The 27,117-nt window shown below is 37.5% G+C and overlaps 2 protein-coding genes and 1 long non-coding RNA gene across 3 annotated transcripts in view; 1 reads left to right on the top strand and 2 right to left on the bottom strand.

Moving 5' to 3' along the window:
- The window catches only part of LOC136243603 (H(+)/Cl(-) exchange transporter 6-like), a 134,603-nt gene that overhangs the window by 6,318 nt on the left and 101,168 nt on the right, over positions 1-27,117 (bottom strand). The window lies entirely within an intron of this gene.
- Positions 9-17,102, top strand: LOC136243600 (uncharacterized). The gene is made up of 17 exons (XM_066035144.1): positions 9-544; positions 595-814; positions 920-1,353; positions 1,726-1,939; positions 2,476-2,627; positions 2,982-3,214; positions 3,866-4,040; positions 10,787-10,983; positions 11,039-11,175; positions 12,721-12,896; positions 12,951-14,091; positions 14,142-14,285; positions 14,386-14,443; positions 15,061-15,205; positions 15,261-15,405; positions 15,845-15,955; positions 16,862-17,102. The coding sequence occupies exons 1-17, from the start codon at positions 210-212 to the stop codon at positions 17,003-17,005; spliced, it is 4,161 nt and encodes a 1,386-aa protein (XP_065891216.1). The 5' UTR covers positions 9-209; the 3' UTR covers positions 17,006-17,102.
- Positions 17,440-21,282, bottom strand: LOC136242114 (uncharacterized). Its single transcript, XR_010694488.1, has 3 exons — positions 20,677-21,282; positions 18,274-18,376; positions 17,440-17,562 (listed from the first exon to the last, which is right to left on the bottom strand). It is a non-coding gene; the product is annotated as an uncharacterized lncRNA (long non-coding RNA).

The raw sequence follows: 27,117 nt of genomic DNA, 5'->3' as shown, positions 1-27,117 counted from the left end.
GGCGCGCAACACAGGTAGACACAAACGATTACGGTTTTTAGTTTCTAGTTTAAATACATTGACAAATCATTTAGAGCGAAAGGCAATAATTAGTGAAGCACACAAGCGATACCTTATGTTGGACAAGCAATGGTGGCTGCTGCGTTACGCCTGAGAATTGTTAGAATCTGGAATGGGCGTGTCGATTGCTGAAAGTTCACACAAGATAAATGGAAAAGAGCGAGCAGTCAAGTGTAACATTATTAAATGACTCACTATTTAGAAGCACATCAACAGTGGTCGTGGGTGAACACATACAGCCAACCAGTAGTAGCATCAGTCACAAGTCCACCGTAGTTTGCTATGGAGACATTTCAATCGACTATTCTCAGTACTACAAGGAGGCACCCATCACATTTGAGGACTTGTTGTCTGATGAGGAAGGCTCAGTTAGTAGTAGTAGTAGTTGCAGTGATGAAGGTAACAGCCGTGTTGGAGCAGTAGAGAGTCACACAATCGTACAACAAAGCAATGCTTGTAGTCACGAAGAAGGCAGTGGATTAAGGTGAATATGGAAATGTGTAGTACTGCATGGCTAAAATTTTAATTCTCCAGAGCCATCACCTATCACAAATATAAGACACTACAGTCTTGCTTTACTGCCTGGAGAAAATTGTCGATGTTGAAGCAGGCAAAGGCAATGCAACTCTTCCATCGTCACCTCCTACAGAGAGGTTGGAGAGCTTTTCGTTGGAATCTGATGCTTGGCCGAGAACTTGCTAAGATGGGCGTGTGGCACCATCAAAGATGGAAACACCGACGTGTATTTTTAAAGGTATTACCGGTACATGTACCATAATGTTGCATCTTTCAAGTGACTTTCATAACTTAGCATAATACTCACACACTGTTATATGTATGTATGGTTTATGGCTTCTAGTGGAGGGCTAAGGCAGTGGCAAAACGTCATGAGAGAATAAAAAATGCATTTTACTTGTGGAGACGTCTTACAAGACTGAAGGTCAGCTGCTGTGTGACCCAGCTGGTTGCACAGAGGAAGATCCTGTGTGTCTGCTGGACACAGTGGAAGAGTTCACTGACTATGGCCAGGAAAGAGAAAATAGCATCTCAACACTTTGAAAAGCTAATACTCAGAAGATCTTTTACTGCCCTCCTAATTAATGCCAGCAGCTACAGGAAGAAGAAGCTAGCCCTCAACTTGAGCCAGGCATTTTATTTCACCATCCTTAAGCGTGATGCACTTGTACAGTGGAAATTATCACTGCAATTTAAACTTGCAGCAAAAAAGCATTACTGTCAGGTGCTGCTATCAAAGGCTCTACAAAGATGGTGCCAGAATACTGTTAACATGAGGTACATGTTTTACATGTATGTGATTTATATATGTACTTGCGTATGACAAGAGTTTCAAGTTTAAGGGAGGTCCTATGATACTTTTCGTTATACTTAGTACTTTGCATAAAGTATGCATTTAGGCTTGTAATGGAACTTGTTAATGTGGACTCTTAAAAATGTGGATGATATCTGTGTAGTTCGAAACATTTGGTTATCCTCTAGTACATATAATGAGCACTTTGATAATCAGAATAATTGTTTGGTCCCAAATCCTAAGCTACCTAATTGTCCACATTATCTAAGTTCTGCATGTGCTAGTTAATGAATTACACCTGTAACGCTTTGAAGTCCCACATTCTGCAGTAAAAGTTTTCACATGTTTTTGTACAGATTTCAATGGATCCAGATTGAAGGAGAAGCCCAAACACATTACTCTTCTCATTTGACAAGGTACTATTTCAAGGAGTGGTGTTTAAAGCATATGGAGAAAAGAGCTGCTAAGTTCAGGGGATCACTGCTGCTGGTGAGGTGCTACCAAGAGTGGAACAGTCGTCAGACGTTGGTGCGATGCAACAAAACTGCAGCAACTAAATTTCATTCCCAAGTTAGTAAGATCATAGCATGTGTGACTTGAGTACATATATAGAAGTAAGAGTGTGTAGTGGAGAGGAAGTATGGCCTATTCTTTGTTATTTGCTATTGGTAGAAGTATGTGCTCTATAATTCTATAATCCAACACCAGTTGGTGCCAAAAAGTTGTGTCAGATTTGCGGATTAATCAAAGTGGTATTGAATTTTGTTTATGTGACTTGATTGGTGAGGAATTTAATTTGAATTCTTGGTGTTTTATCTTCAAATATAATCCTGCCAGTATATTGTATTGTGGCTAATGTCATTGTCAGCAATGGATCTGCTCCACAGTCTGCCTTAAACAAAATTGTCAAAATAAAATTCTTGCAGTTAAACCATGTATGTATGTATGTGTGTGGTTTCTAGACACTAGTAAGACAATGTTTTAGCATTAAAACTTGGCAGGTGTTTTGATTAGAGTGTTTGCTTTATACGGTGCTAGTATTATGTGTGGAGATGGACAATCCCATTATGTGTGAAATGGTACTGTACATACATATGTTTATACAGTATATCCTGAGGTGTGCATTTGTTGAATGGAAGTTGAAGTGTACAAAGGCACAGGATACGAGGGCTCACTATGTGTTACTGTTACAAAGAGAGACCCTACAACATTACTTTGACCACTGGAGAAGTGTCATCAATTTCTCACACTCTTTGAGGCAAGAATTTTAAGTAGAAGTTTTTGTATGTGTAAGTGTAATTCACTCACTGTATGCGTGATACTGTACATATGTACCTGTCTCCTTTGGGCTGCACAAAGTATCTACATGTGCAGTGTATGAAAGTGACTAACTTTATTTACCTCTCTTGTAAAACAGTCATTACACCCTGTATTTTCTACTGTCATAATTTGTAAGTATAAAATTTGTTTTGTGGTTTCTAACCACCTTTAATTTCATACTTATTAGTAAGCCAATGTTCTTACCTTATATAATGTAATGAAGTACTTGTACCATCATAAATATGTACCTGTAATGCGTATCACCAGTTAGTTTGGGTACATTGTTATGCAGGGTTAGCCAACGAGATTTTCTACAGCAGCACAATGCCGTGCTTGTTAAATCATGCTTTAGCTATTGGAGGGAGACTGCAACAGAGACTAGACAAAAGAGAGCTGCCGATGGCTTATATCAACAACATGCAAAGAAACGAATGTTTAGTTCATGGAGACAGTTTATATATCAGAGAACTTTAAGACATGGATCAGAGATGTTCCGTATGGAAAGGCAAAGAAGCACACTTCAAAGTATGTATAACATACCAACAGTCCATGTACTGTATGGTCTTGGGGTAGCACACACACACACACACGCGCGCGCACATACATTGCAGTTCAGTTCAGTTATTTTTGCAAGAGTGGTACATAACTTGAGGTGTCAAGAGAACAAGCAGTGTGTTTATTTAAAATGTTCAGTTATTCAGACCTTGAACCTGCAGAATATGTTATTGAGGAAAGTTTTATTAAAGTATTGAGCTACAGCTACTGTGATGACATTAAATTGTTTGTATTATCTGGACACCTCTTTGCCTCATTTGGGGAAAACAGTATAACTCACTATTGGTTGGCAGACGTTTATAATGTATGTTCTGTGTTTATTTTGTGAAATAGCAATGTTTAGCTACTTATAATTCAGTACAATAGACCCAAACCCCTCTGGTCATCTCATGCAATGATAACAATTTTAGAAAGGTAAACTAAAGCAGAACTTTGTTAAAATGCTCTAATAGAACATACACCTTACTCTAATTAAACATACATTCACACTTGAGATATTGAGAAGTTGTTTTCAATTTCGGATAAAGGGGGTATGGTGAATGAGAACATTGTGTGAGTATCTACATATATTTGTAAATTGTTCCACTCTTAATGGTTTTAAGTTAAAAACTTTTATTTCAGGATATTTTGACCGATGGGTGTGTGAGACAGCTTGCCAGGTGGGTGAGAATGCAATCAGTGATCGACTGTTTTCTGCTCTGTGCACACATCGGATGAGGGTGGCATTCACTGGTTGGCATCAAGTGACCATAACATCACTTGCAGCTAAAGGTGTACAGAAGAACTACATGAGAAGGTATACATGTCTGGTTGTGTGTAACATGCAAGCGTTTGTAAGTATACTGACATTCTACTTTTCAGTAGACCTAAAAATCCAAGCACAGTAGATACTTGGGTTATCCATGTCTGTAAATTTAAACTGTTCTATAAGTGTATTTTAACACTGGTGTATGTTTTATTAGAGTATTTAAAGGATAGGGATATATTCACAATCGGAGCAATTTTACTATTGCCTGAAACCATTGGAATTTGGATAACCCAGGGTTTACTACATTACAATATGGTTGTATACAATCACTGGACTGGACTGCTGGACTCGTGTTATTATTTTTCTTTTTTGGTCAAATGTTTTGTCAACTGATTGTAGCTATTGCTATTCTGAATGTAGAATATGCAAGTGGACCTGTCAACTTTGTACTGTGTGTTCATTTTTAAAGGTCTGCCGACAACTTTTTTGGGCCAAGTAGCCAAAGCTATATACACACACAGAAATTCATTCCTCCATATGAGTAGCCATACAAAATCACTCTTTGGGGTGTGGCATCACCAGTCCACCGCAACTGTCAAGCCATTCATTGTACACACAAAAGCGTCTGTAACTTTATTTCTGTTATGCTTGCATGTGATATCTGTTGTTCAAATATTTCCTGGATCCCATGCAGTGAGAAGTTTAAACAGTGAAAGAGTGCCACATCCGTGGCATTATATGATGTGGAAAAGATTTACCTCAAATTGAGGTTGGTAACAGATCTAAGGGCAGCCTCACTGTAGTGCGCGAGTGATGGGAGTTGCTGACTACCGACGATTTATAACCAACTTTGGTGAAGTAGATTTATTAAGTAGTCTAAAGAGAAACATACAAGGATGCTGAAAATGAAAGTGGCCAACCGTGAACACAGTGTGGTATTCACGTGATCTACACTCAGTTCAGAGAACACCTGACATCCCAGATTGTAATTCCTTAAAGGTAACGATGTTTCACTTCTTGTAGTGTGAAGTAGCATAAAGAGAAGACCTTCACGTGAACATGATTTCTCACGTGATATATTCATGTATCGAGCACATGCAGTAGGTGTAGAGGAGCACAGTAGCCATTAGCAGGATGGGGAGTGAAGAGATGTAGCTATGCAGTATAGGTGTAGGGTTATTAGCTAGTGATAACACACTCCGCAACACCTTTATATAAACGCATGTATGAACTGGGTACAGGAGCCATATCAATGGGACCCTGTGTGTTTGCATGAGTGTTGATCAGTTTATGGTAAACTGGTTATGTCTATCTTTGCCCCCCCCCCCACTCTGAAAATTGTTCCTACGCCTTTGTCTGCCGAGTTGTACACAATTTAATTATTTGTTGAACAGGTGATCTGGTCATCTTGAAATTATGTGTAGAAATCGTTGTTAGCTACATCACTGAGTGTAAATTAATTCATCCTTTTACAATCAAATTTTCTTAGCATGGTCAACAGTGAATCTCTGTTGAGTAACTGCTACCCTTCTTCTTAACATGAGGCTACATCTCTTCTCACAGTCACTAATCAGAGGTCTTTATGACCTATTATGACCAAGAGAATGACTCTTTCACACTTTCTCCAGGGTTTAGAGGTTTCAGTGTTTTTGTTTGTTGACTATTTGATAAATGGCTAAGTCACAAAGTGGCAATAGCTATTTTGTAAATATATAAGGAGAATCAATATTCATTGCTTCTTATTCAATTGACGACAGTTGGTTTTAAGCACACACATACATTTAACATGTGATAGTGCCAGCATACCAGTGTAAAACATGTGCAAGAGTCCAGGAACAGCTATATTAGGTATTCCACAAACCACAATCCAACTTTTTTTTATTTCAGCTACACTGAGTAGCAGTTAGCAGGATATGATTGGGGATGGAGAATGAGGAATCATCAATTTTCAGAAAGACAAACAACCTGAAATGCGAGCAAGAAAAAAACAAAAACAGGGCTTGATTCAGCTGCCTGAAGGACTGTGTGTTGCTAACTGGGCTTGGAGGGCTGTCTCCTTCTTTGAACTGGACATTGGTAGAAAATTGTCTATGTATGCTACCATTCTTAGGCCTGTCTGCCTCAACCAGCCCACTATTGGATAGACAATCTTTGTAAACATCCCTGGGGCTGAGGATAGCCCGAATGGTAGGACCAGAAATTGGTATGTGTTGTTCCATTGGAACCATAGCATTGACTAGCTGTTGGGACAGATGAATAGGAACCACAAAGTGGGTGTCCTTGAGGAGGTCTATTTTGACCATTCAATCTCCTCTTTGCAGGAGGTGTTGGACAAGATGGATCTTCTCCATCTTGAAGTGCTCACAAACCACAAAGCGATTCAGTACTTTGAGACTGATACAGGTCTTTGAGACCCATTCTTCTTTGGTACTAGGAACACTCTTGAAAGACTGTGGAGGTTGGGGCGTGACCATTAGTACTATTGCCCCCTTTTCTAATAGCTTTGCTAATTCTGTGGACATGAGCACAGAATCCTTTGCTGACATTGGCGTAGTTGATGAAACTTGAGGTTGAATTGGTGTTGATGTAAAGTCTACCTTGTAACCCTGAACTGTTTGTAATACCCAGGGATTGAGGTGATCAGGCTCCACTTCTTGGTTGTGTGCTGAAGTTGTCCTGCTATCATCACTGAGTGGTCTATATTTGCATTCGCGTTTGGGCCCATTGCAGTGCTTGTAATATAGAGTAAGTGTGTGAATGGTGCTCCCTTATTGGAAGGTACATAGGATACAAATCTTTTATTAAACTTTTACAGAAGTTCTGTGGTGCAATGTAATGATGTTGTTATCTAGCAACGTGCTAACAATTCTTAATCACGTGACACACCCAAGGGTAGATACAGTCGTGTAATTCAATACAATGACGAGAACTAAAGAAATACAATTGATCACAATAAGATACTATCAATGTGTGTGTATATAAAGAGTTCAGTTCATCACAATGTCTTTGCGATAGTCTACTGTCCTTGCCCTCTTGGACAGAATGTCTTCTTGTAATACGGGAAGACATGACGAGAGCTGTCCCTTCCATGCCCATTTCCCTGGAAGGGTTTCCTGCAGAAAAAAGGATTTAGCTCCATGCCCTCTTCCCTTGCTGGAATTAAGGTAGAAGACTGTTGTGAGACACTTCACTGCCTGTACTCACTCTTACATCTTCTTTTTGATAGCCTCACTTGGGCATTTGCATTGCCAATATAAAACAACATCTGTTGGATAGCCTGCATCACATGGTCCACGCTAGGCTTATCTCAAATGGAGAGCCCTTCTAGAACTTCAGTTAATGAACCAGCTGCATCCAACACAAAAGTTTGGAGATGTGATAGCTCTCTGGCTTTCTTTTGACAGGACATCCTTGAAGATTGGATCAATCTTGGGACAGCAAGTCTCGTCACCTTCAGGTGCATTGACCACATTTTCCTAACGTTTTCAATTGGCTGTTTTAATTGAAAAGCAAGTTGCAGAAATGCCTTTGGCAGTATTGCATGTGCACTGGGGACTGTGCAAGTCATGTGAAATAGGGTTTGGTTGATTGCACCACTTTCTAACGATTCTTGGCTTTCCTCAACCATTCCTGAGTGATCATCAATAAGGACCCTTCCTGGGTCATTAGTGTTCAAGATCCTACTGGGGCCAGCACCTTCCATACTGTTGCTTTGTGCAACGGTGCTTGGATTTATGACAGACAGCAATATCAGGGGTGATTATAATGGTTCCTTGTTTGGTCTGACATTTGTCAGGTCAGGGAAGGTTGGGTGTAGGGAAGGTCAGGTCAGGGAAGGTTGTTGACACATTCTGTTGCTAGGAGATTAAACTAACCAGGTGGAGTCACTGTACACTATAGTGTAAAGTATTTTGAGGCAAATAGTGTTGTTGACTGATTGGCTGGCAGTCATGTCAGATCAACTATAAAGCTGGTCTGACTATAAAGCTGGTCTGAAATTTGTCTGATCATTACTGAAGAATTATAATCACCTCTGCAATATTGGCCTTCATTTCCTGTCTTCATATTAGTCAGGTCTTCTTTGGTAATACTGGTCAACTAAGAAAAAAGCTGGATTGGATACGTTATAGTTATGGACTCTTACACATGTTTTTACACTTGTATGCTTGCACTATCACATGTTAAATGTATTTGTGTGCTTATAACCATCTTTCATCAATTGAATAAGAAGCAATGCATAATTGCAAATTAATGTAGTTCTGACACTATCTTTCCTTGATTATCGCTTCCCTTCTCTTTCAAAAGTAGTTTGTCAGGTAAACATGGTTGTAAGCTTTAGTTCTCAGTTTTCTGCCAATGGAGAGTTCTGCTGGACTGTACCCGTTTGCAAGAGGTGTTGATTGATATGCCAATAAGGCTTCATATGGATCATTACACTTTTCCAGTAAGTCTTTTATGGTTCTCACTCCTTTTAGCCGCACCATTTCCTTGTGGACTGCTAATACGATGGACAAACCTGTATTCCATGGCAAGGTGCTGTAAACGTTGTGGCCCATTGTCCGAGGTGACTGATTCTGGTATGCTATGTTGGGCAAACATACTTTTCTAATAGTTAATGACATCACTAGAAATGGCACTACTAGCAACCCTATGAGGATAGAGAGTGTAAAGGGCTGTGCATCACTGCACAATGAAATTGTTTAGGGGCGGCCTTCTAGCTTTCCTAAACCTTGGAATATTTTGGGGAACTTCTGAACAACAGATTATACTTGAGCTGTGGTAGGAGAAATAACCATGACAGGCTCAACCATTGAAACAGTGTGTAAAGCATTTGTGGTCAGACGGCCCAGTAGCGGCTTAGCAAGGCCTTGAACCATAAAATATCTTGGTAAATGTCTTTGTCCTGGTATAACAGTAATTGTTCATCAACTTGTAATGGGTGTTGGCCTGCTCCAGTAAGTTGCCTTGTTGAGGCTGCAACGGTCCATCATGCCGAACACTGTAGTCTGTTGATGGGATTGATGTAACATCAGCACCTGTGTCTACCTTGAGGGTTAGGTCATGTTCATTCAAAGTTAAGGTTTTATGCCATTTAGAATCAGAAGAATGCACTCTAGACACGTCATTGCTTGTGTAGTTTACCCCTAAGAAGTTCTTTTCCCACTCTCAACAAAGTGTAGTGCTCTAGGCCTGCTCCTGCACATAGGTTTAAAATGTCCTGTTTTTCCATAGTTATGACAGACTGTATCTTAGCAGGGCACTGTAAGTAACTATGATATCCCAATTGTCCACATCTATTACAGTGTGATTTGTTGGACTACATTGGCTGTGTAACACTGGTCCTAAAAGTCCCTTGTCTGGGAAAGTTTCTACTAGGTCCTGTAATAGAATCTACCAGGGTTTTTCTCCCCGTACTGTTGCCTGTTGGCTTTTGACTGACTCACTTTGGCGGGCTATAGTAATTGTTTTCTCCAAGGTTAAATTTGTGTCCATCTGTATTTTCTCTGATAGTTTAGCATCTCTAAGGGAGTTTGTAAAAGGCGGAACTAAGGAATAACGGAATAGCGGAATAACTCGAGTCACAACGAATGGGTGTTTTATATCAATATGGCTTCTTATGCAATGTTAGGGTGATTGTACTGTTACAGCTGTGAACTCATCCGTCGTAGATATCCTTGCAATGTTAGGGCGATTGCGTGTACTGTTACAGTTGTGAACTACACTGCTTCGTCGCTCATAGCCGTCCTAGCGAAGTGATTACTATACGCTCTTACTACTACTGTATGTAGCTAAGTATCATTGCGCTAGCACAGCTAGAATATACAGTAGTTAGCTATTAGTTTCGTTTTAAGTCTTCATCCTTCCAGTGGAGGGATGAAACGAAACGGCTGTCACACCCCCTTTTGCTCGCGACATTGGTACCATACTTTACATACAGTAGAAGCTAGTAAGAGCTATAATCAAATGTAATTTTGCACTTCGTAAGCGGGTACTGTATGTTAAGTATGGTACCAACGTCATGAGCAAAGGGGGCGTGGCAGTCGTTTCGTTTCATCCCTCCACTGGAAGGATGAAGACTCGAAAACGAAACTAATAGCTAACTACTGTATATTCTAGCTTAGCTACATACAGTAGTAGTAAGAGCGTATAGTAATCATTTCGCTAGGACATCTATGAGTGACGAAGCAGTGTAGTTCACAGCTGTAACAGTACACGCAATCACCCTACATTGTAAGGATATCTACGAGGGATGAGTTCACAGCTGTAACAGTAGTTCACAGCTGTAACAGTACACGCAATCACCCTACATTGTAAGGATATCTACGAGGGATGAGTTCACAGCTGTAACAGTACAATCACCCCATTGCATAAGCCATATAAATGCCTGTTCGTTGTGATGCGAGTTATTCCGCTATTCCTTATTCTGTCTTTTACAAACTCCCCATCTCTAATACCAACGACGATCCTGTTGCATGTCCTTTAGTTGTAATTCTTTGTATTCGCAGTGTTTTGCAAATGTATACAAGTCTCTATAAAATTACACACCGGTTCCTTGTATTCTTGAATTAACTTTGTTAAAGGTTTTTTTTAGCAGATTCAAGTCAATGCAACACAATGTCCACACACACCAATGTTACATAATTAGAATCATGTATGTACATTTGTGCCCTCACAACTCATATCATACAGCTACATGCAGTTGTAATAACATTAATTTAGTGATTGTATACAACCATATGATCCCATGTGGTGTGCACAGTTACTGAGATACATCTACATCAATTTTCTAATAGATTTTTTTACAAGTGGAAACACCAAATGGTTGCCATACATACCAAGAGCACTGCGCAGATACATTCTGCTGATGTTGTATTAGTCAACAAGTGGTTTAGAAAGTGGTGGAGTTGCTTACAGGTTAAGGGTTTGGCCAGAGTGGCTGATAAACATTACAAAACAGTTTGCCTCCGGAAATCTTTTAACACCTTAACAAGTAATGATCTTTTGTGATTGTAAGTTGACATTTTGTGTGTGTTTGTCTTTATCAGGAGAGTATAAGAGACTTGAAACGGCAAAGAAATTTCATTGTTCTGTTGAGCAGTCGTCACTTGTAGCTTGTTTTGTACGGTGGAGGGCAGTGCTTTCAACTAGGACACAACTAGAACATATGAAGAAGAGTATAAAGGTGGGGGCTTGGCTACCAGATATATGTATGTGTAGTAGTTACGAAAATAATTGTTGAATTGGGAATATGTCATATATAAACAATGAAGCATTTCTGAAATCTTGTGTTTTGTTACTATAACAATCTAGTAATTGTGTGTGTATGTGTATATATATATATATACGATATATGTAATAGTTGTAACACGGGCATGAGGGCTTTGCCTGATATGTATGCCCAACTGCCCAAGGGCCACAGGCCCGAGGGCAGAGGGCATACATATCAGGCAAAACCCAAATGCCCCGTGTTACAACTATTATGTAACACTTATTAGGCTGATAGCCTGTACAGGGCAATCAATCACCCAAGCCAATACGAGTGTAGCAACTGAATGTATTATATAAAATTTTTGATTATGGGTCAGCAGCTAGTACGTTCTGGTTATGTCCGGCTACAATGAATGGACATATCCTAAGGATATCACAGAAAAGGTTACGCGAGTTTAATCTTTTAATCAGTGCTATTGAATCGTTTATGGAAAAAGTATGGAGTTTACTAAAGGCCTACATAGGTAAGCTTGCTGGTAGAGTGGTTACTCCATGCAGAGTGGTAGCTTCGTGATGGGGACGTGTCTGTATTCGAAAACGTGTGGAAACGATCAATGAATAAGCTATAGCGCTAGTTTCACCTTAGCCCAACATTTTTCAACTCGTAGGATGGTGAGGATAACAAAACTCTCTCCATCTGAGTAGTTTTCATGGCGAAATCCAAGTTGTGCATCCTAATCATGTGAGCATTAATCAATCCCCACAATCGATTTCAGCATCGACGTCTATATAATCACTGCCAGGTTGTAGCCCAGTCTACATTTCGTATGTAGCCCGGATGGCTCCTTTGATCTGAGATGTGAAAGTGTTACAATCATTTTCAAAGTATACTGTATTGCCTCAAATTATGGCCTGGACATTTATTTCCAAACAACTTTTCACCGTGGTCACTAAACAAGATTGGCTGTTGTTCATGTACAAGACCAGCATCCACGTATTTCTTAGATCAACTTCATACCTCAGTGTTGTACTCCCCTTGATATTTCCCCCTGCACATTTCACAAATTAAAGCTTGAAAGGAAGTCTATAAAACATTCATCACTTATCGTTTATGGAATTATTAGAAACTATGACTGCATTGGGTGTTCATTGAGACCTGGCATTTATTTCTGTTGTAGTACTCCATATAACAGAAATAAACGGGTCAAGGTGTTTATATGGGAGTGGCTGTAATTTGAGGCAATACAGTACATTGACAAAATCAGGCTTCCATACGCATCCAGTTTTATAACTAAGAGTATGCTATCTGTTTCAAATTTGACCTGTTAATGCTATGGAAGTATTTTGTGAAAGTTTTAAGTCAATAGCATACTGAGTGGCCAAGCTTTGGATGGTTTAAAGCCAAAGATAAGATTTTTAGGTGTGTGTAAGTATAGTTTTGTCAAATTCAGTCACATATATGAACACAATATAAGTAACTGTGTTTTCTGGTTACCACTTTAAATCCTTATGTGTGTAGTTTCAGCAGTGTTATCTTGTGAGGAAATGTTTTGCTGCATGGCTCAACTGTGCTAGGATGAGACAGCAGCTGCTTCATGAATCTTTTCAGAGTCTACATGTGCTGGATACTACCCATAGGCAACGTATGACTTGGAACATGTGGAGAAGACAGCTACACTGTCATCAGATCATGAGGTAATTGTACGTTACCAGAGTGGTATGTTGGTATGGTGGACTGTTTTATTATAGAAGACATTTGAATACAAAAGATTTCTATTGTATGCAGAGATTTTTTTACCACTGGAAAAATGTTGCAGAGCAATCTCTGGAAATGCTTTCTGCAACATTTATAGCAAAGTTTCACGTGTCAGCCTTGTCCACCAGCACAGCCAGGGACTCACCATGCTTAAATGGATTATTTACTCCACCCAATATGTTAGCAACTTCTCTTCAATACCAAAATAGTTTGGTGTCTCCTAGAACTAATAACAGTTTTATCAAATCTCCAATAAAGTCATCAACTCCTTTGCTGTCTTTCCATAGTACGAAACGATCATCTCATAACAGTGATAACTTTAATGGTGTTGTTGCAAATTCTCCATCAAGGGATGATGTAAAGAGGCAGCTGTTTACAGAAGACAAGCAGTCAAAGTTATCTCCACCATGCAAGTGTCTCAATTCTGAAGTGATAAACCAGCTATCTAGCCTTCAACAAGACCTTGATAGTATTCACATGAGTGAATCATTTTTACATCAGCATAGTAACGTGTCAGTTAGTTCAAACTCGTCTATCACTGAACTCTCTGAAAACATAATTTCTCCTCCAATAGAATTTAGTGAACAATGCTATGCTGATTCTCACAATATTTCTGTGTCTAGTGTCGGAACTAAATCACTGTATGAAATTTCTAGAATAAAACCTGTAATGATTGATAACTCTGTTTCAGAGCTCTCAGTCAGTCATGATTCCTCTTTTGTGTTGTACAACAAGATGGTGTATATCATAAAGATAATGCAGCTTTATCCAGCAAGTGTTGCTTTCATAGCTTGGCATAAGTTTGTACTCAAAATGAAGTCACTCAGAGCAATCCAAAATGAAGTGCAGCATTTGTCGTGTCAGAATTCTGTGAGACATGTGTTTATGTTATGGAAGTCTCAAACTTGTAGATCACTGGAATACAAGCAGATAGAGACGTCATTTCTGGCCAACCAACGAAAGAGAATTTTATGTGGCTCCTTACTAAAATGGACTACACTTCACCTCAGGCATACTAGAACAAGTTACATTCTAAATGACTACCTTTCATCTAAAAATAACTATCTAGTGAAACGTTACTTCGCCAAGTGGAAATATAATTTTGAAATGAATTTAAGAATTAGAAATCATATGGTAAGCACTGTAATGCAGAAATACTATACAATTATGATATTGTTTTGTAGGGTCGTGTGTTGTTATCAAGGTGTTTGCAGTCATGGAAAAACCACTGTTTATCTAAACAGCTGGTTCAAGCCAAAATAGACTGTATAAGAGCCAAACAGAATCATATCATCCTCTCACAGTGCTTAATACAATGGTCGAATGAGGTAAAAAAAAAAGATATTTTGCATTTGCATTTTGTGTGTGCACTGACACTTGTACAATACTCTGTGTGATCTAGATGCACTGTATCTATGTCATATGTAGGCCAAACAAAGAAGATTGCTTCGAATTTGTTTGCAAAAGTGGAAGGTTTACACTCAAGGTAACCTAGCACCTTATATTTTGTATCATGTTTAACAAGTATATAGCAGATGTAGCTGTCGCATACAGTGGAACCTTTCTAGCATCTTCCATGTAAAGGACACTGCACATTTAGCCTCTCTATAAAGGATAATTCAGAAGTCCCCATAGACCTCTACAAAGAGTTCATAATATTTGTATGCCCCCAAATATTATGAACTCTTGCCTCTACCAATACAATTTTACCTCTGAAAAAGGACAACCTCCTTATAACAGTTAAATTTTGCCAATTCCACTGTACAGGGTTTAGATGTGTGCATGTTTACCATTAGGTCATGTCTTGAAATAATAGCCTGTATGAAGTTACAAAATTAATGTATTTAGTGATCGGTGGTGCTTAGCAATTAGCAGTGATGGGTTTATAATCATTCTGTCAGGGTAGAAAGTTTTGAGTGTCACAGTATATATTAAATCACTAATATTTGAATTCTTGTATTGAATCCATTTTGCATCCTTATAAAACGTATTGTAAAAATTTAACCTCAAATATTTCTAGCCATAGTATATATTGTACAGTATGTAAAATGAATTGTTCACAGTATAGCAGCATGTGATGTTAGTCTTATCTGTTATTGGTAGTGAAAAGACAGTTAAGAGTAGCAGTCATGGTCATTGAAGAAAGAAGGTGTATTACACTGAGAAGAAATGTTCTGTGTACCTGGAGAAATATGACATATGCTTGTGTGACTGTTAAAAATTTACATCACAGAAACATATTGAGAAGGTATGTATGTATCATTGTAACTGTCACTAGTGACTATTTGTGGTCTCTTGTACAGTGTCTTTGTTAGCTGGAGAAGCTTCGTTGAAGACAAGAAGGAAGCGTTGCTTAACCACCAGCAGGAAGAAGATAGAAGGATTGTTACTGCTGCGTTTTTACACTGGAGAGAATTTACAAAGAAAAGAATATTAGCAAAGCAGCTGGTGAGTATTTGTAATGACACAATCCTAATAGTTTAGTGTATAGCACAAAATTCTCATGCAGGAACATTTTGAAAAATAGACAAATGTTGTGACGAAATGTTTATGGAGTACCAAAAATGTAAAGAAACTTTTGAAATATTGCAAGTGAATCGAATCACCCAAATTCAGAAAATCCCCAATAAGTTTTTACATGTACTACACTGTTAAAATAAAAGTACACCTAGAGGTGCTAGTTTTAGCCAAGCTTTAGCATTTTAGGTGCTGCCATAGCACATCAGTTTTAACAGTGTAGGTAGGACATGTTATATACATACAGCATAACCTCATTCAGTACATTGAAAACTCAAATCCTACATAGACCATGATAAGTACACGAAAGTACACTTGAGCTTTCTATAGATACACAGTAGTTTTCATGTGTATGTTATTTTCTGCTTAGAATTGTGTTAGAATACTTCACCACACTTGTAAGAAGTGGAAGCGTACAACGAAACAGATACAGGTTTCACTTAGAATGGCCACCATGGATCACAATCGTCTTCTTAAAGCAGTAAGTTGTTATGTAATATGGTTATGAGCTCCATATGCTTGGACACTTACATGTTCTGTGATTTATTTACCTTCATACTGTATACTTTTTACTCCACTGGAGTTTGTTAATTGAAGCCCCTGCATTGTGACATCTATGGAAGATCTGCTACAGGGCTAATGGTTACTGAATTAGGCCCGGTCATTTCAAGTCATAACTAGTGCATAAACAAATGTACAGAAATATTCGACAGTTTGCTCGTTTAAGAGCATTCAAATGTGAAAATTTAATATTTGAATCCTGTTGGCTAGCACCCATGCAATGTCTATGATTAGGTGCAGTGCAGCTGGAACACTACAGGACATGACACACGCCAGGTGTCAAAGTTGTTAACAGGGACAGAACTTGCACTTCACGAATTGTTTACACTTTATTATGTAGCTATTGCTTAGTCACTGTAACAAGTAGCATTTCAACAAGTAATTGCATAGAATAGATCTTTATTTCTTTGAAATAAATTTAAAAGTTCAATTGTGGGTATTAGAAACATTTTATCCATTCAAACATTCAAATCCTCAATTCTAGCATTTGTTTATGCACTATCTATAACTTTCTATTGCTTAGCAGCAAAGAATAATGATGATTATAGCACTGATAAGCAGACACAAACCCATCACACTGCTCTCTAACAGTATACGTGTTTCTTACTATTCACCATGTATTACCAGCACTACTATTATTTGTGTAAGAAATAAACACAAAAAAGACCATCAGAAGTGTCTAGGTGATTTAAACACCTCAAACCTCCAAAATAGTTTAGAATGCACATCAAGTATATGTATCCAGCTGCCTACTTGTGCTTGTCAGCATGTTGTCAGCTAGTGCAATATGTATTATCCAGTACTACATGTGAGTTTTATGACACAGGTTTTTAACGCCTGGAGGATGGTTGTCTTGACTACTCATGGCGACGGTGATTTGCTTCCTCTTGATGAACAAAACAGGGCTATGCTGTGTTTGTATTTTAGACAATGGAAGATAAAATATATTCAAAACATCCATAGAAATTGATCATCTAAGTTATGATGGTGTGTATAAGGTGTACAGGTGTATTTATTTGTATTTTAAAATGTATATTTTTATATAAAAGATACTACTTTTAACAGGTCAGGCTTGTTATAGCATAAATAAACTTTAAGACATGACAATACAGTTTCACTGCACTCTATAGAAATGAACTTTTAATTAGTTTCTTTTAATTAGTTTCTGTTCATCAGAACTATGGACAAGGAAGCTCCATCATTAGTGCCATAAACTATACAAATAAACTTCCTTATAAGACATTATACAGAGGTGCATAGGTCATGTTACTATAGGATCATGAAATGAAGCTATTGCAGTGAAGTCAAGTGAAAGTGACTGAAGTGTGTTTGTAAAACATGGTCACATATATTAACTGCATTGATTAATCTCCGAGGAATGTCAACAGGTGATATCCATAATATCTCTATAATTAATAATGCAGTGTTTATGCAATACACCTTTTGAAATAAAATCAATTAGCAACCTCTAGCTGTTGTATAAAATATCTTGGGGACTGTTATAAGCTAGTTCCTTATCATCTTGTCCTAAAATTTATGACAGAAAAGAAGCTGTAAATTAAGATTATGCAGCTATACAGTAGTTGATTTAGTTAGAATACACCATATTGTTGCTACACTCAGAGGCGGCAGAGACACATATATTTAGGGGGAGCTGGGGGTCTAGCTTGGTGATGCCATGGCCTAGTTGTAAGTCAGAGACCAAAACAAAAGGAAGAAAGGTCATTACCTGCTGCTCTCTACCAACTAGACTATATCTCCCTATTTATAACTACATATGTAGCTTGCTACACTGCTCAAAGAATACTATGACTGCTCTATTAGAGTATCTTGAATGATGGTATTTAAGCTAGGCCCTCCATCACAGCTACAAGTAATTTAAGGGGGCTAAGCCCCCCATAATTTTTTCACAGGGGCTGCAGCCCTCCTTGTCCCCCCTTCTCTGCTGCCCTCTATCATGTTTTGTGTGCATTACAAATATCCTGAGTTTTCCAGCCAAAAGGCCATCCATGCATGCAGAAACTTTCACTGTCCAGAATAATAATGATTTAATGATACTCAACATGCATTTTCGATATTGTATCAAAAATTTTTCTATCTCAGAAGCTTTTACAGTTACATATTATAGTGGTTGGGCACTACTTTCAGTATCATCAAATGAATTATCACCTTATTTACATATGTATTCCATTGTTACACATGCAGTGATTTTATAAATGCCATCCTCTCTGTACTTACTTGTTAAGGGGCTTCATCATCTTCAAAGATAGGATTAACTATGGTTTCCTGATCATTGCTAGCATCATAAGTTCTAGTATTCTTAGATATGGTTGTGACAGACCTGCCATAAATGTAAAAATGATACACGCACCAGGTTAAAATAAGCAACTTCATCTTAACAAGGATCATGTAGTCATACTGATATAATTGGGAGCCTAAATTATTTGTGACCAGATTAAAACTGACCCAAATCGCACATCAGGAAAACATCACCTGTGGATAGTTACACTATCATACTACCAAGAATTCATAATTATGGAGGTATATTATGAACTTGTGGTATTATATACTAGTTTTGACCCTCAGTACTACTCAAACTACTCGGCACTGGGTTTAACAAATGTATTTTCTGGAAATCTCGAACGGTGGTTTCAGACCTTGTGAAGGGCCTGGCTTGGCAGTTTAATGGTGGATGGCCTGATATTGTTGGCCAAATGTTTTTTCTGTTAATTCTGTTGCATATCAACCACTAAGAAGCGAACATAGCTCTGTAATCTCGTGTCTGGACTTTAATCATAGTCTGCCTTCATTTTGAAGTCTATCTCTTTGCCACCCCCCAACAATTGCAAGTACTGGAAGTGGTCTGAAAGGTAATAGATTGATGCATGTCAGGCCCGTAGCCAGGGGGGGTTCGGGGGGTTCTGAAGAACCGCCCTCTTGGAAAAAAGGTCCACAATTTCAGTAAAAGGTCCACAATTTTAGCAAAAAGGTCCACAATTTTAGTATACAAGTCCAAATTTTCAGGAGCAAAAGTCCATTAGCTACAGTTTACTAGATACCACTATAATAAGAAGCTAAAATAAGTGCTCCGAGTAACTCATTCAGTGCTTGCATTAAATGCAATGCAAGATTGAGATACTCTAATAGAGCAGTCAACCACTCTAATAGAACAATCACTCTAATAGAACAGTCACAATTACATTTTCTTTTAAAAGCTACTTAATTTACATGTAGATTGTCTAAACCGAGCTTTCATTAAAATATAAGATTTTGGTGGACAAGCCCCTCCATGCAGAGCCCACGAATAGCATCCATGCTTCAACTCCATGCAATGTGTAAATTTCATTGTTTAAGACACCCTTTGTTCTGCTACACTGCCCCTGTTGATCTTGGCAGGGTGCTCAATCTTTCCCATTCTTATTCATTGTGACATTCCAATATATTATATTTAGACACATGTATGTGCAGATGGTATAATTACAGTAGCAGTAGAGATACTTTTCCAGATATCATTCATACAGCTGGTCTTCAGTTTACCTAAAAAAAATGTTATTTTTATTGACTGAAATGCCACTAAATTCAACCTTTTAGTATGTTTTCAAAAAATTTTCTGGGGGGGCATGCCCCCAGACCCCCCTAGATTGGGTGTGCTTCGCACACCCAGTCTCAGTACCTTTATTAATCATCATGCAAGTAAAGGTCCACTTTTGGTCAAAAAGAACCCCCTTTCAAAATTCCTGGCTACGGGCCTGCATGTCTTGTGTAAATTTCATGCGCATGCTTGCTATCCTTGTCAAGTTATTCTGACGTAAAACCGTTTATCTCAAAACTTCTAATATGCAATTTGGATCATTTTTCCAAAATCCAGTCACATTTATCCATTGAAAATTTCATATGCATAGCATTTCTGAAATTCTCCATTTCAGCCCATTCCACTGGGTAACTTCCAGTCTCTTCCCAATTCATCAAATTTATGATATCTACAGGTAATACTGTGACATAATTTATTTAATTTTTAAAAAGGGGGTTTCTAAAAGAATAAAACAATGAGTGGGTGTGGGGACGTGCCTTCAGAATATTTTCAAAATTTAGAAGCTATAAGTTTGAATTTTAGTACAATAAATTCTATTCTTGAAACTGTTACATAAAACTAAGCCAAAATTGTATCTTTGATTGTTCTACTAGAATAGTTACTTGACTGCTCTATTAGATTGCTTTTAATGAATGGGAGGTAAATTTTCTGAGCTACAATGGATGTTAGTAGCTACATGCAATTGCACTCATACTACTGAACTATAGTGAGGTTGTCTGCTGTGGTAAATTAACCAAGCAACTGTAGACTGCTTCTGACCCATATATAAATGGAGGTTTGGGTTTTTTTGACTGAATCCAACACTGTGATAAGTATATAAAATAATTATTTGAATGCCATTAAAGCATAATTAAGATGTTTAATGATATTCTGATTGCTGATCATGATTTATATCAGCTATCCATACAACTTGAACTAATGACTATAATTATTGCAATATATGGTCAAGAATTTAAATGTTGTATTGCTAACCAATATGGTATGTAATAGTAGTGCTGCATCCAACACTAACATTTATAGATAATTATTGCAATGGAATTATCACTCACCTCTTCTTAAGGTAAATCACTGCAGCTCCAAATATGATAATCATTAGAAGTATCACTACGACAACAGCTAGTGAAATAGTAGCAATCATAGCTGCATTGTCCTCATCATCTTGTACATCTGTCATTGCATTAGTTGAGATAGGAACTGTGCTCGTAGTTGCAGTACTAAGTTGAGCCGTGCATAGAAATAAGCAAATGCATGGAAACTGCATGTAACAATACCAGATTTCAAAAGTTTAAATCTATATATGAAGTTGTATAGGTATTTACTAGTAAGGAGTGCATGTCTTCTCAATACTGTGAATATTCATGTAAATTTTGTTATATCACAGCAGGAGTGTCAATTACAAGATATTCTATGATTGTTGCAGTGTCCATCCAAGCAAAAGACTTGCAGGTACTTTTGTATGGCTTGAAGAAACACATTATACTGACACTGTATTAGTAGAAAGACCTATGTTTGGCATAATTATGTTGTTACACATTTGGTCTAATGTTTTTGCTACATTTGCTGTTTGCTAAAATTACTTCCTCAGTTTGTTTTGTCAAAAGGTGATAAGTAAACACCTTACTGGACTGTAATGGCAAGGAAATACCTACCACGCAGTTCCAGTGAACTCTTTGAAGTATGGCTTATAAGTGCAGTTAAGATTCCTACATAATTATTTGGTCAGTAGATTACATATCAGTAGTTTAAGTATCTATATGGCTATTGCTACATAGTGTATTACAATGAGTTGATACATATACTGTCAGTCAGGAGATTCATTGAAACTAACAGAATTTTAATAAATTGAATGGACTATTAATTGTATTATTGGAGTATCAGTAAAATTTTCGTTATATAAGTAGCAAATTCTGTTTGGAATATCAAATGTGAAAAAGTCCATGGGAGCATAACAGTGTAAATTGTGTGATTCAGTGGCATAGCCAGGCCTTCAGGAGTGGGTGGGCACACTCACCCACATATTTCACACCATGCAACTAACTAGTACAAAATGTGAGTCCATCCCTGTGGACTCTACATACATTTGGTTTAAAAACTGTTTCAAAAGTGCATAAATGTATCTAGCTAGCTCAGTAATAATATGCTATACGCTGCTGTTCCTGCTATAGAAACTAGCTAACTTCTTACAACTCCTTTTACTTGTACACAATTCTTTTTACTTCAACCTGACTCTTCAGATAATCGTTTGGTTTAATTCAGCTACTAAATGCTGCATTTTTCTGGTATTCCCAACTGACTTGCCCTATGCCGGAGACTTTAATTAACCTTGTCAACAAAAAAATCTGCTGTTAATTACAACTCCGTATTCCGGATGTACTCCTTATTCGAGTTCTTTTCTTCCTCGCTAAAATGTGGATCATGTGATGCTGTGCATTAAATAGAAAGCACTGAAATTACTCGAATCATGCAATGTGATTATTAGACTTATCTCATATTAGCTGCTGATTTACAATGAAAATATTGTGCTACAAAGGTATGCACTACTTGTTTCTTGTTCGTGATAGCAATAGTGAGTGGGTGCCATTGTCCTAAGTAAAATTGGGTGGGCATGTGCCCACCCAGGCCCACCCTTGGCTATACCACTGGTGTGATTTTTTTGAAGCACTGCAAAATAAACTTTAACAAGTTATCATTTGTCACCAACTTTCTTTAACCATCATGAAAAGCTGTTGCACTTTTATCCAGCTTAACTTGGAAAATGTATCTTGTAAACCTTTTCGGCATAACATGTGTTGATTAATAGCTATGTAGTTTTACAAGGGCACTTGCTTAATAATCTCACAAGTGAATCACTTTGACACATTTCTAAACAGGTTTTATGAATCATACAAGGGTCTGAATTATGACAATCATGTTTAGTTACTTACTACCATATAATATTATATGTAGTCTTCATTCCTCATAGAGAAACACCTTGTATTCAATGATCAACCAACCTGAACAGTGAGCAAGTGTTCCACTCCACTGACCATTCTTTTGACATGTTCTTGTAGCTGATCCTGATAATGCAAACCCTTCTGAACACTTGACAGTAACTGTGTCATTGGTTCTGTTTCCTGTGGAACTGACAATATGTCCGTTTTCCAGTGGTGGCAAACTCTGACATTCAGCTGAAATCATAAAGTATGACAGTACTTAATAGTAGGGAACCCCAAAAAGAAAATGATGTCTGTCTCTCGATAATATTATTATATGTGACCGGATCTGCAAGAACCCGATATGTTAGTGCATTTTCGAATTCCATTTTATTACATTTTCTTTATCCAGATAGCCAAAGGAATGGCCAACCAAAGTTTCAGCTCTAGAATCCAAGAACTTTCGAAGTTACAATGCTACAAAGTGGAAAAATCAATTTGTACAGTGACAATACAAAAAATAAACTACACATGCTTAAATAAACGGTCATAACTTTCGAATGCAGTCTTCTACTGAGATGCAACTTACACCATTGGATTCTCCATTAACAGGCAAATTAATTGCTGGGTAAGTTTTGTCTTCCAGGTCTTTCCTACAACCAGGGCGAGGGCAAAAACTTGAGAAAGGAATGATAACAAACCGCTCATCCAATGCAAGGCAAACTAACGTTCATATCTTCTCTCTGCTTGGGAGCACTGACACGAAACAAAGATTTTGGAACTCCTCTTGCTTTGGGAATCATGATGCAACTAAGGTTTGTACCTTTATTACCTTCCTACATCGTGAAACAAGAGCTTAAAAAAATTATGAAAACTTTCTTTGATTTTGTAAATGTTTCACCCACTGAGTTTATTGCATTCTACTGTAAAATTAGGCTTTCGTTAACATATGGGATTCTTGCAAATCTGGTCACATATTTGCCATGAAAAATACCTTCATGGAACAGTCTTAATTAATTATAGATATGCAAACACATTATGTTTTTAAAACTTCTACGTATATCCGGCATAGCCGATCTTCCGTACAGGAGTATGAGAACATACAACTACATACAATTACAAAGCACATACTAAATGTTAGGCTACAATACAACAAAAGTATGCAGTAATGCATATAAATTAGTGAGCAGAACTCTGGCACAGATGGATTAAAATCAATCTGCCAGAAAAATTGTGTAACTTGTATACCAGTGAGATTTTGTTGTGTAAAAGTAAAGGTTGTCCAATGTGTCATTCTAGTCTTTCAATTGTGGGCAGGCTAGGCAGACCAAACATCATTTTGTATCAATTTTTCAACTTTTAAAGTTAATGTTACATATTATTGGTCACACACCATTTAACTGCCAAGGATACCATATGGTGTCCCCATGCTACGACAATAGAGATTTAGGCATGCTACTTATAGCATAATTCATGTGTTAAACCAACCAATGCTCCTAACTTGGAATGGGCACTCCCTTACAAACACAGGAAAATAATTGGTAACTTTGCACACTATTGCATGCAATGTTACAGAATTTCTTGTTCATTTATGGCACATTACTGGCACATTATAGAGGTATCCTACACAAGGGAACAGTACGAAAAGGCAAGACATATGTAGTAACATAAACACTTCAAATAGTTTTGTGGCATATGTATACATATAAAGAAAAGTGCCTATACAAACATTAACACCTCAACACATGAATAAAAAGAGAAGAATTAGAGATAAAAATAAAGGCAAGGTACAAAGAGTGGATATTTATAACTCAAAAAACAAACGAGAAAACTGCACTAATATCAATTACTTTCACATTAACTGAGCACCATGATCAGCTGGTCACACTCCTTAGCAATTTGTTTTGGATAGCTTCTGATTGAGATACTCTAATAAAGCAATCGCAACAATACAAGAGTCAGAATTGTAGTCTACTATGTACCAGATACATATATAGTAAAAGGTATAACATACTTAACAATGAAGTATATAGGGATCCGCGTACTAAAAAAAATCCCTACTTCACAATTTTGACAACAAGCTAGCAAAAGGAGGGGTTCCCATGTTATATTAACAGTCTCTGGTTTCACTGCTGAACCTTTAGTGGATAAACCCCATTAAATTTTAATTACCTAAGTACAGTTTACACGTTTTGACGTACCTTACAGAAAACACTTTCTCAAAACAATATTTTGGTACTTCGTAAAATGGAATTCCATTGTACCAAGTTTAGAGAATAGTAATCAAATATGTGACCGAATTTTGGAAAATCACCCTTATGGGCGCATTTGACACATTAAGTATTTAGTTCTGAAACACAGCATTATAAGTTAAATTCCTACCCAATTAAGGGTAGAATAAACCATAGATACCCTGAATTACAAGGAAATTTTCAGAAATATTTGAAAACTGCTTTCTGCTATTAACAGCACCATGCTAGTTTCAAAAATTCTAATTGTTTCAGGTGCGGCCATAAGGGTGATTTTCCAAAATTCAGTCACATATATTATAATATTTAAGAAACTCACTTATGCATGTTACTCCTGCATAACTTCCAAAACAGTTAGCATTCACATAAGAGAGTGGAAATTGTCTGGGACAATCAATTAAAAGTGATTCTGTTCCTGTACACATAACTCCATTTAGAATAGCAGTAGCATGTTGTCCATGTGTAGCTCCTGAGTATTTTGCTGAAGTTGCTCCAAAATAGCCAAGTTCACAACAAACAACATGAGCATCATTAATATCCCAACCATTACTACAGATTCTGTCCCACTGTAAACCATAATACACTTCAATTTCTCCTTCCCAAGGTGACCTGACCCCATCTTCAACAAATCTGACTGCAGCTGTATGATACGTGTATACACAGTTAACAAAAAAAAGTAGACTTACAGGAACAAGCCAATCCAAGAGTATTCTTGCTTTTGCATCTCATAGTAGCAATCTCTCCTTCATAGTTAGTACATTTATCAAAATGATTAGGAGGTGGAGCTATTCCAGAACAAAGAAAATCACTAGCTATAATAGGTAGAGTTGTGCTGTGTGTGCTATTATAAATAGATGTGTGAGGACCAAATCCAAGTGCTGCACACAGTACATCAGCTTCATTGTCACCAACTCCATCACTACACAGTGTACCCCACTGCTGTCTGTCAGTGTATCCCTGTAATTGTCCATCATAAGGGGTTGATCCTCCTGCTAATCTTACAAAATCTGCAACAATACATAAAAATTAATGCTGCAAAGCATTTTTCACCGCACACACCCTCAGTATGGTCTCTCATGATCAATTTGTCATTTGCTAAGCAAAATGTTGGTTTCTTTTAATTAGTAATTCACACATTTTGTTTACAATTGGCAACTTGTATGAAGACAATAATTTATGTAGTATCTTTTGGCATTACTGCATGTTACAAATACTGTACGATTCAAAATTTTGATGGTGGATTTGGCAAATTGACTTCATTTTCCAAAAAATTAGTCTACATTTTAGTGAACTAAATACAGAGAATGTAGTATGAACAGAGAATGCATGCAGTCTGACACAACTATTCAACAAAAAAAATTGTCTGTAAATTCTTAGACAATCTAGAGTAAAAATCTCTCCCACCAAAATTCTCTATGGTACTTAAAGTCCGACGGTACTTAAAGTCAAGAAGCAAGTTAATTTTCCTTCCAATAACCCATTCATAGTGGATGAAACTATTATGCAGAGATGATTAATTTTGTTGTATATATTATGGGGAAGTAGGGTGGAGTACTTCTAAATGTTCCAAATCAATGCAATACTTTACCTTACTTTGTATTGTGATCATTTGTTATAGTACTTACTTTTACAAATCACACCAGCAATATTTTGTGAGGGACATGGAGTCACTGTAGTAACATCAAGAGCATTTCCATAGATGTCAAGGCAGTCAAATATTGATTCTTCATTTCCAACACAGTCAACATCAGTAAAGAAAGCATTTAATATTGATCCCTCAGCATATTCTGTGCTTGTAAAGTGAGACCTGGTTAATGCTTGCAGGGCACCTGGATAACGAAGGTGACGGCAGACAACATCAGCATCCCTCAGGTCCCAGTTTCTATCACAAACTATTCCGTGACGGTCAGTGTATCTGTTATGTACTTCTACATCTCCTTCTGAATAGGTCAATCCATGTCCTTCATCTAGATCAACGTTGTCTACAGATACACAGTAATATGGACGATATAATAACATACTTAAAGTTCGTTAGAAATGAGTTATTTGATGTCAGAGATGGATCAAGAGGAGGATCAGGATACAGGTAATTAGGAAGAAAAGTTCTCTAAACTTGAATTATACGCTCAATTTTGAGATATTTGAATACATCAGAGTACTCAAAAAAGTTGTTTGCATATTAAAGATCCTGTTGAGTGTGCAGTAACTGACTCAAAATTCAAGCACATGATATTGTTTTGACTGTACAATTAAAGCTATTGACTTTGTATTTCATTGGTTAAGCTAGGAGAAGGCTGCAGGGATAAAGATCTGCCAGTGTACCCTCTAC

The sequence above is a fragment of the Dysidea avara genome, chromosome 13, assembly GCF_963678975.1.
Source record: "Dysidea avara chromosome 13, odDysAvar1.4, whole genome shotgun sequence".
Lineage (NCBI taxonomy): Eukaryota > Metazoa > Porifera > Demospongiae > Dictyoceratida > Dysideidae > Dysidea > Dysidea avara.
Note: the sequence above shows the minus strand (reverse complement) of the source record. Positions and strands in the feature narration are given on the sequence as shown.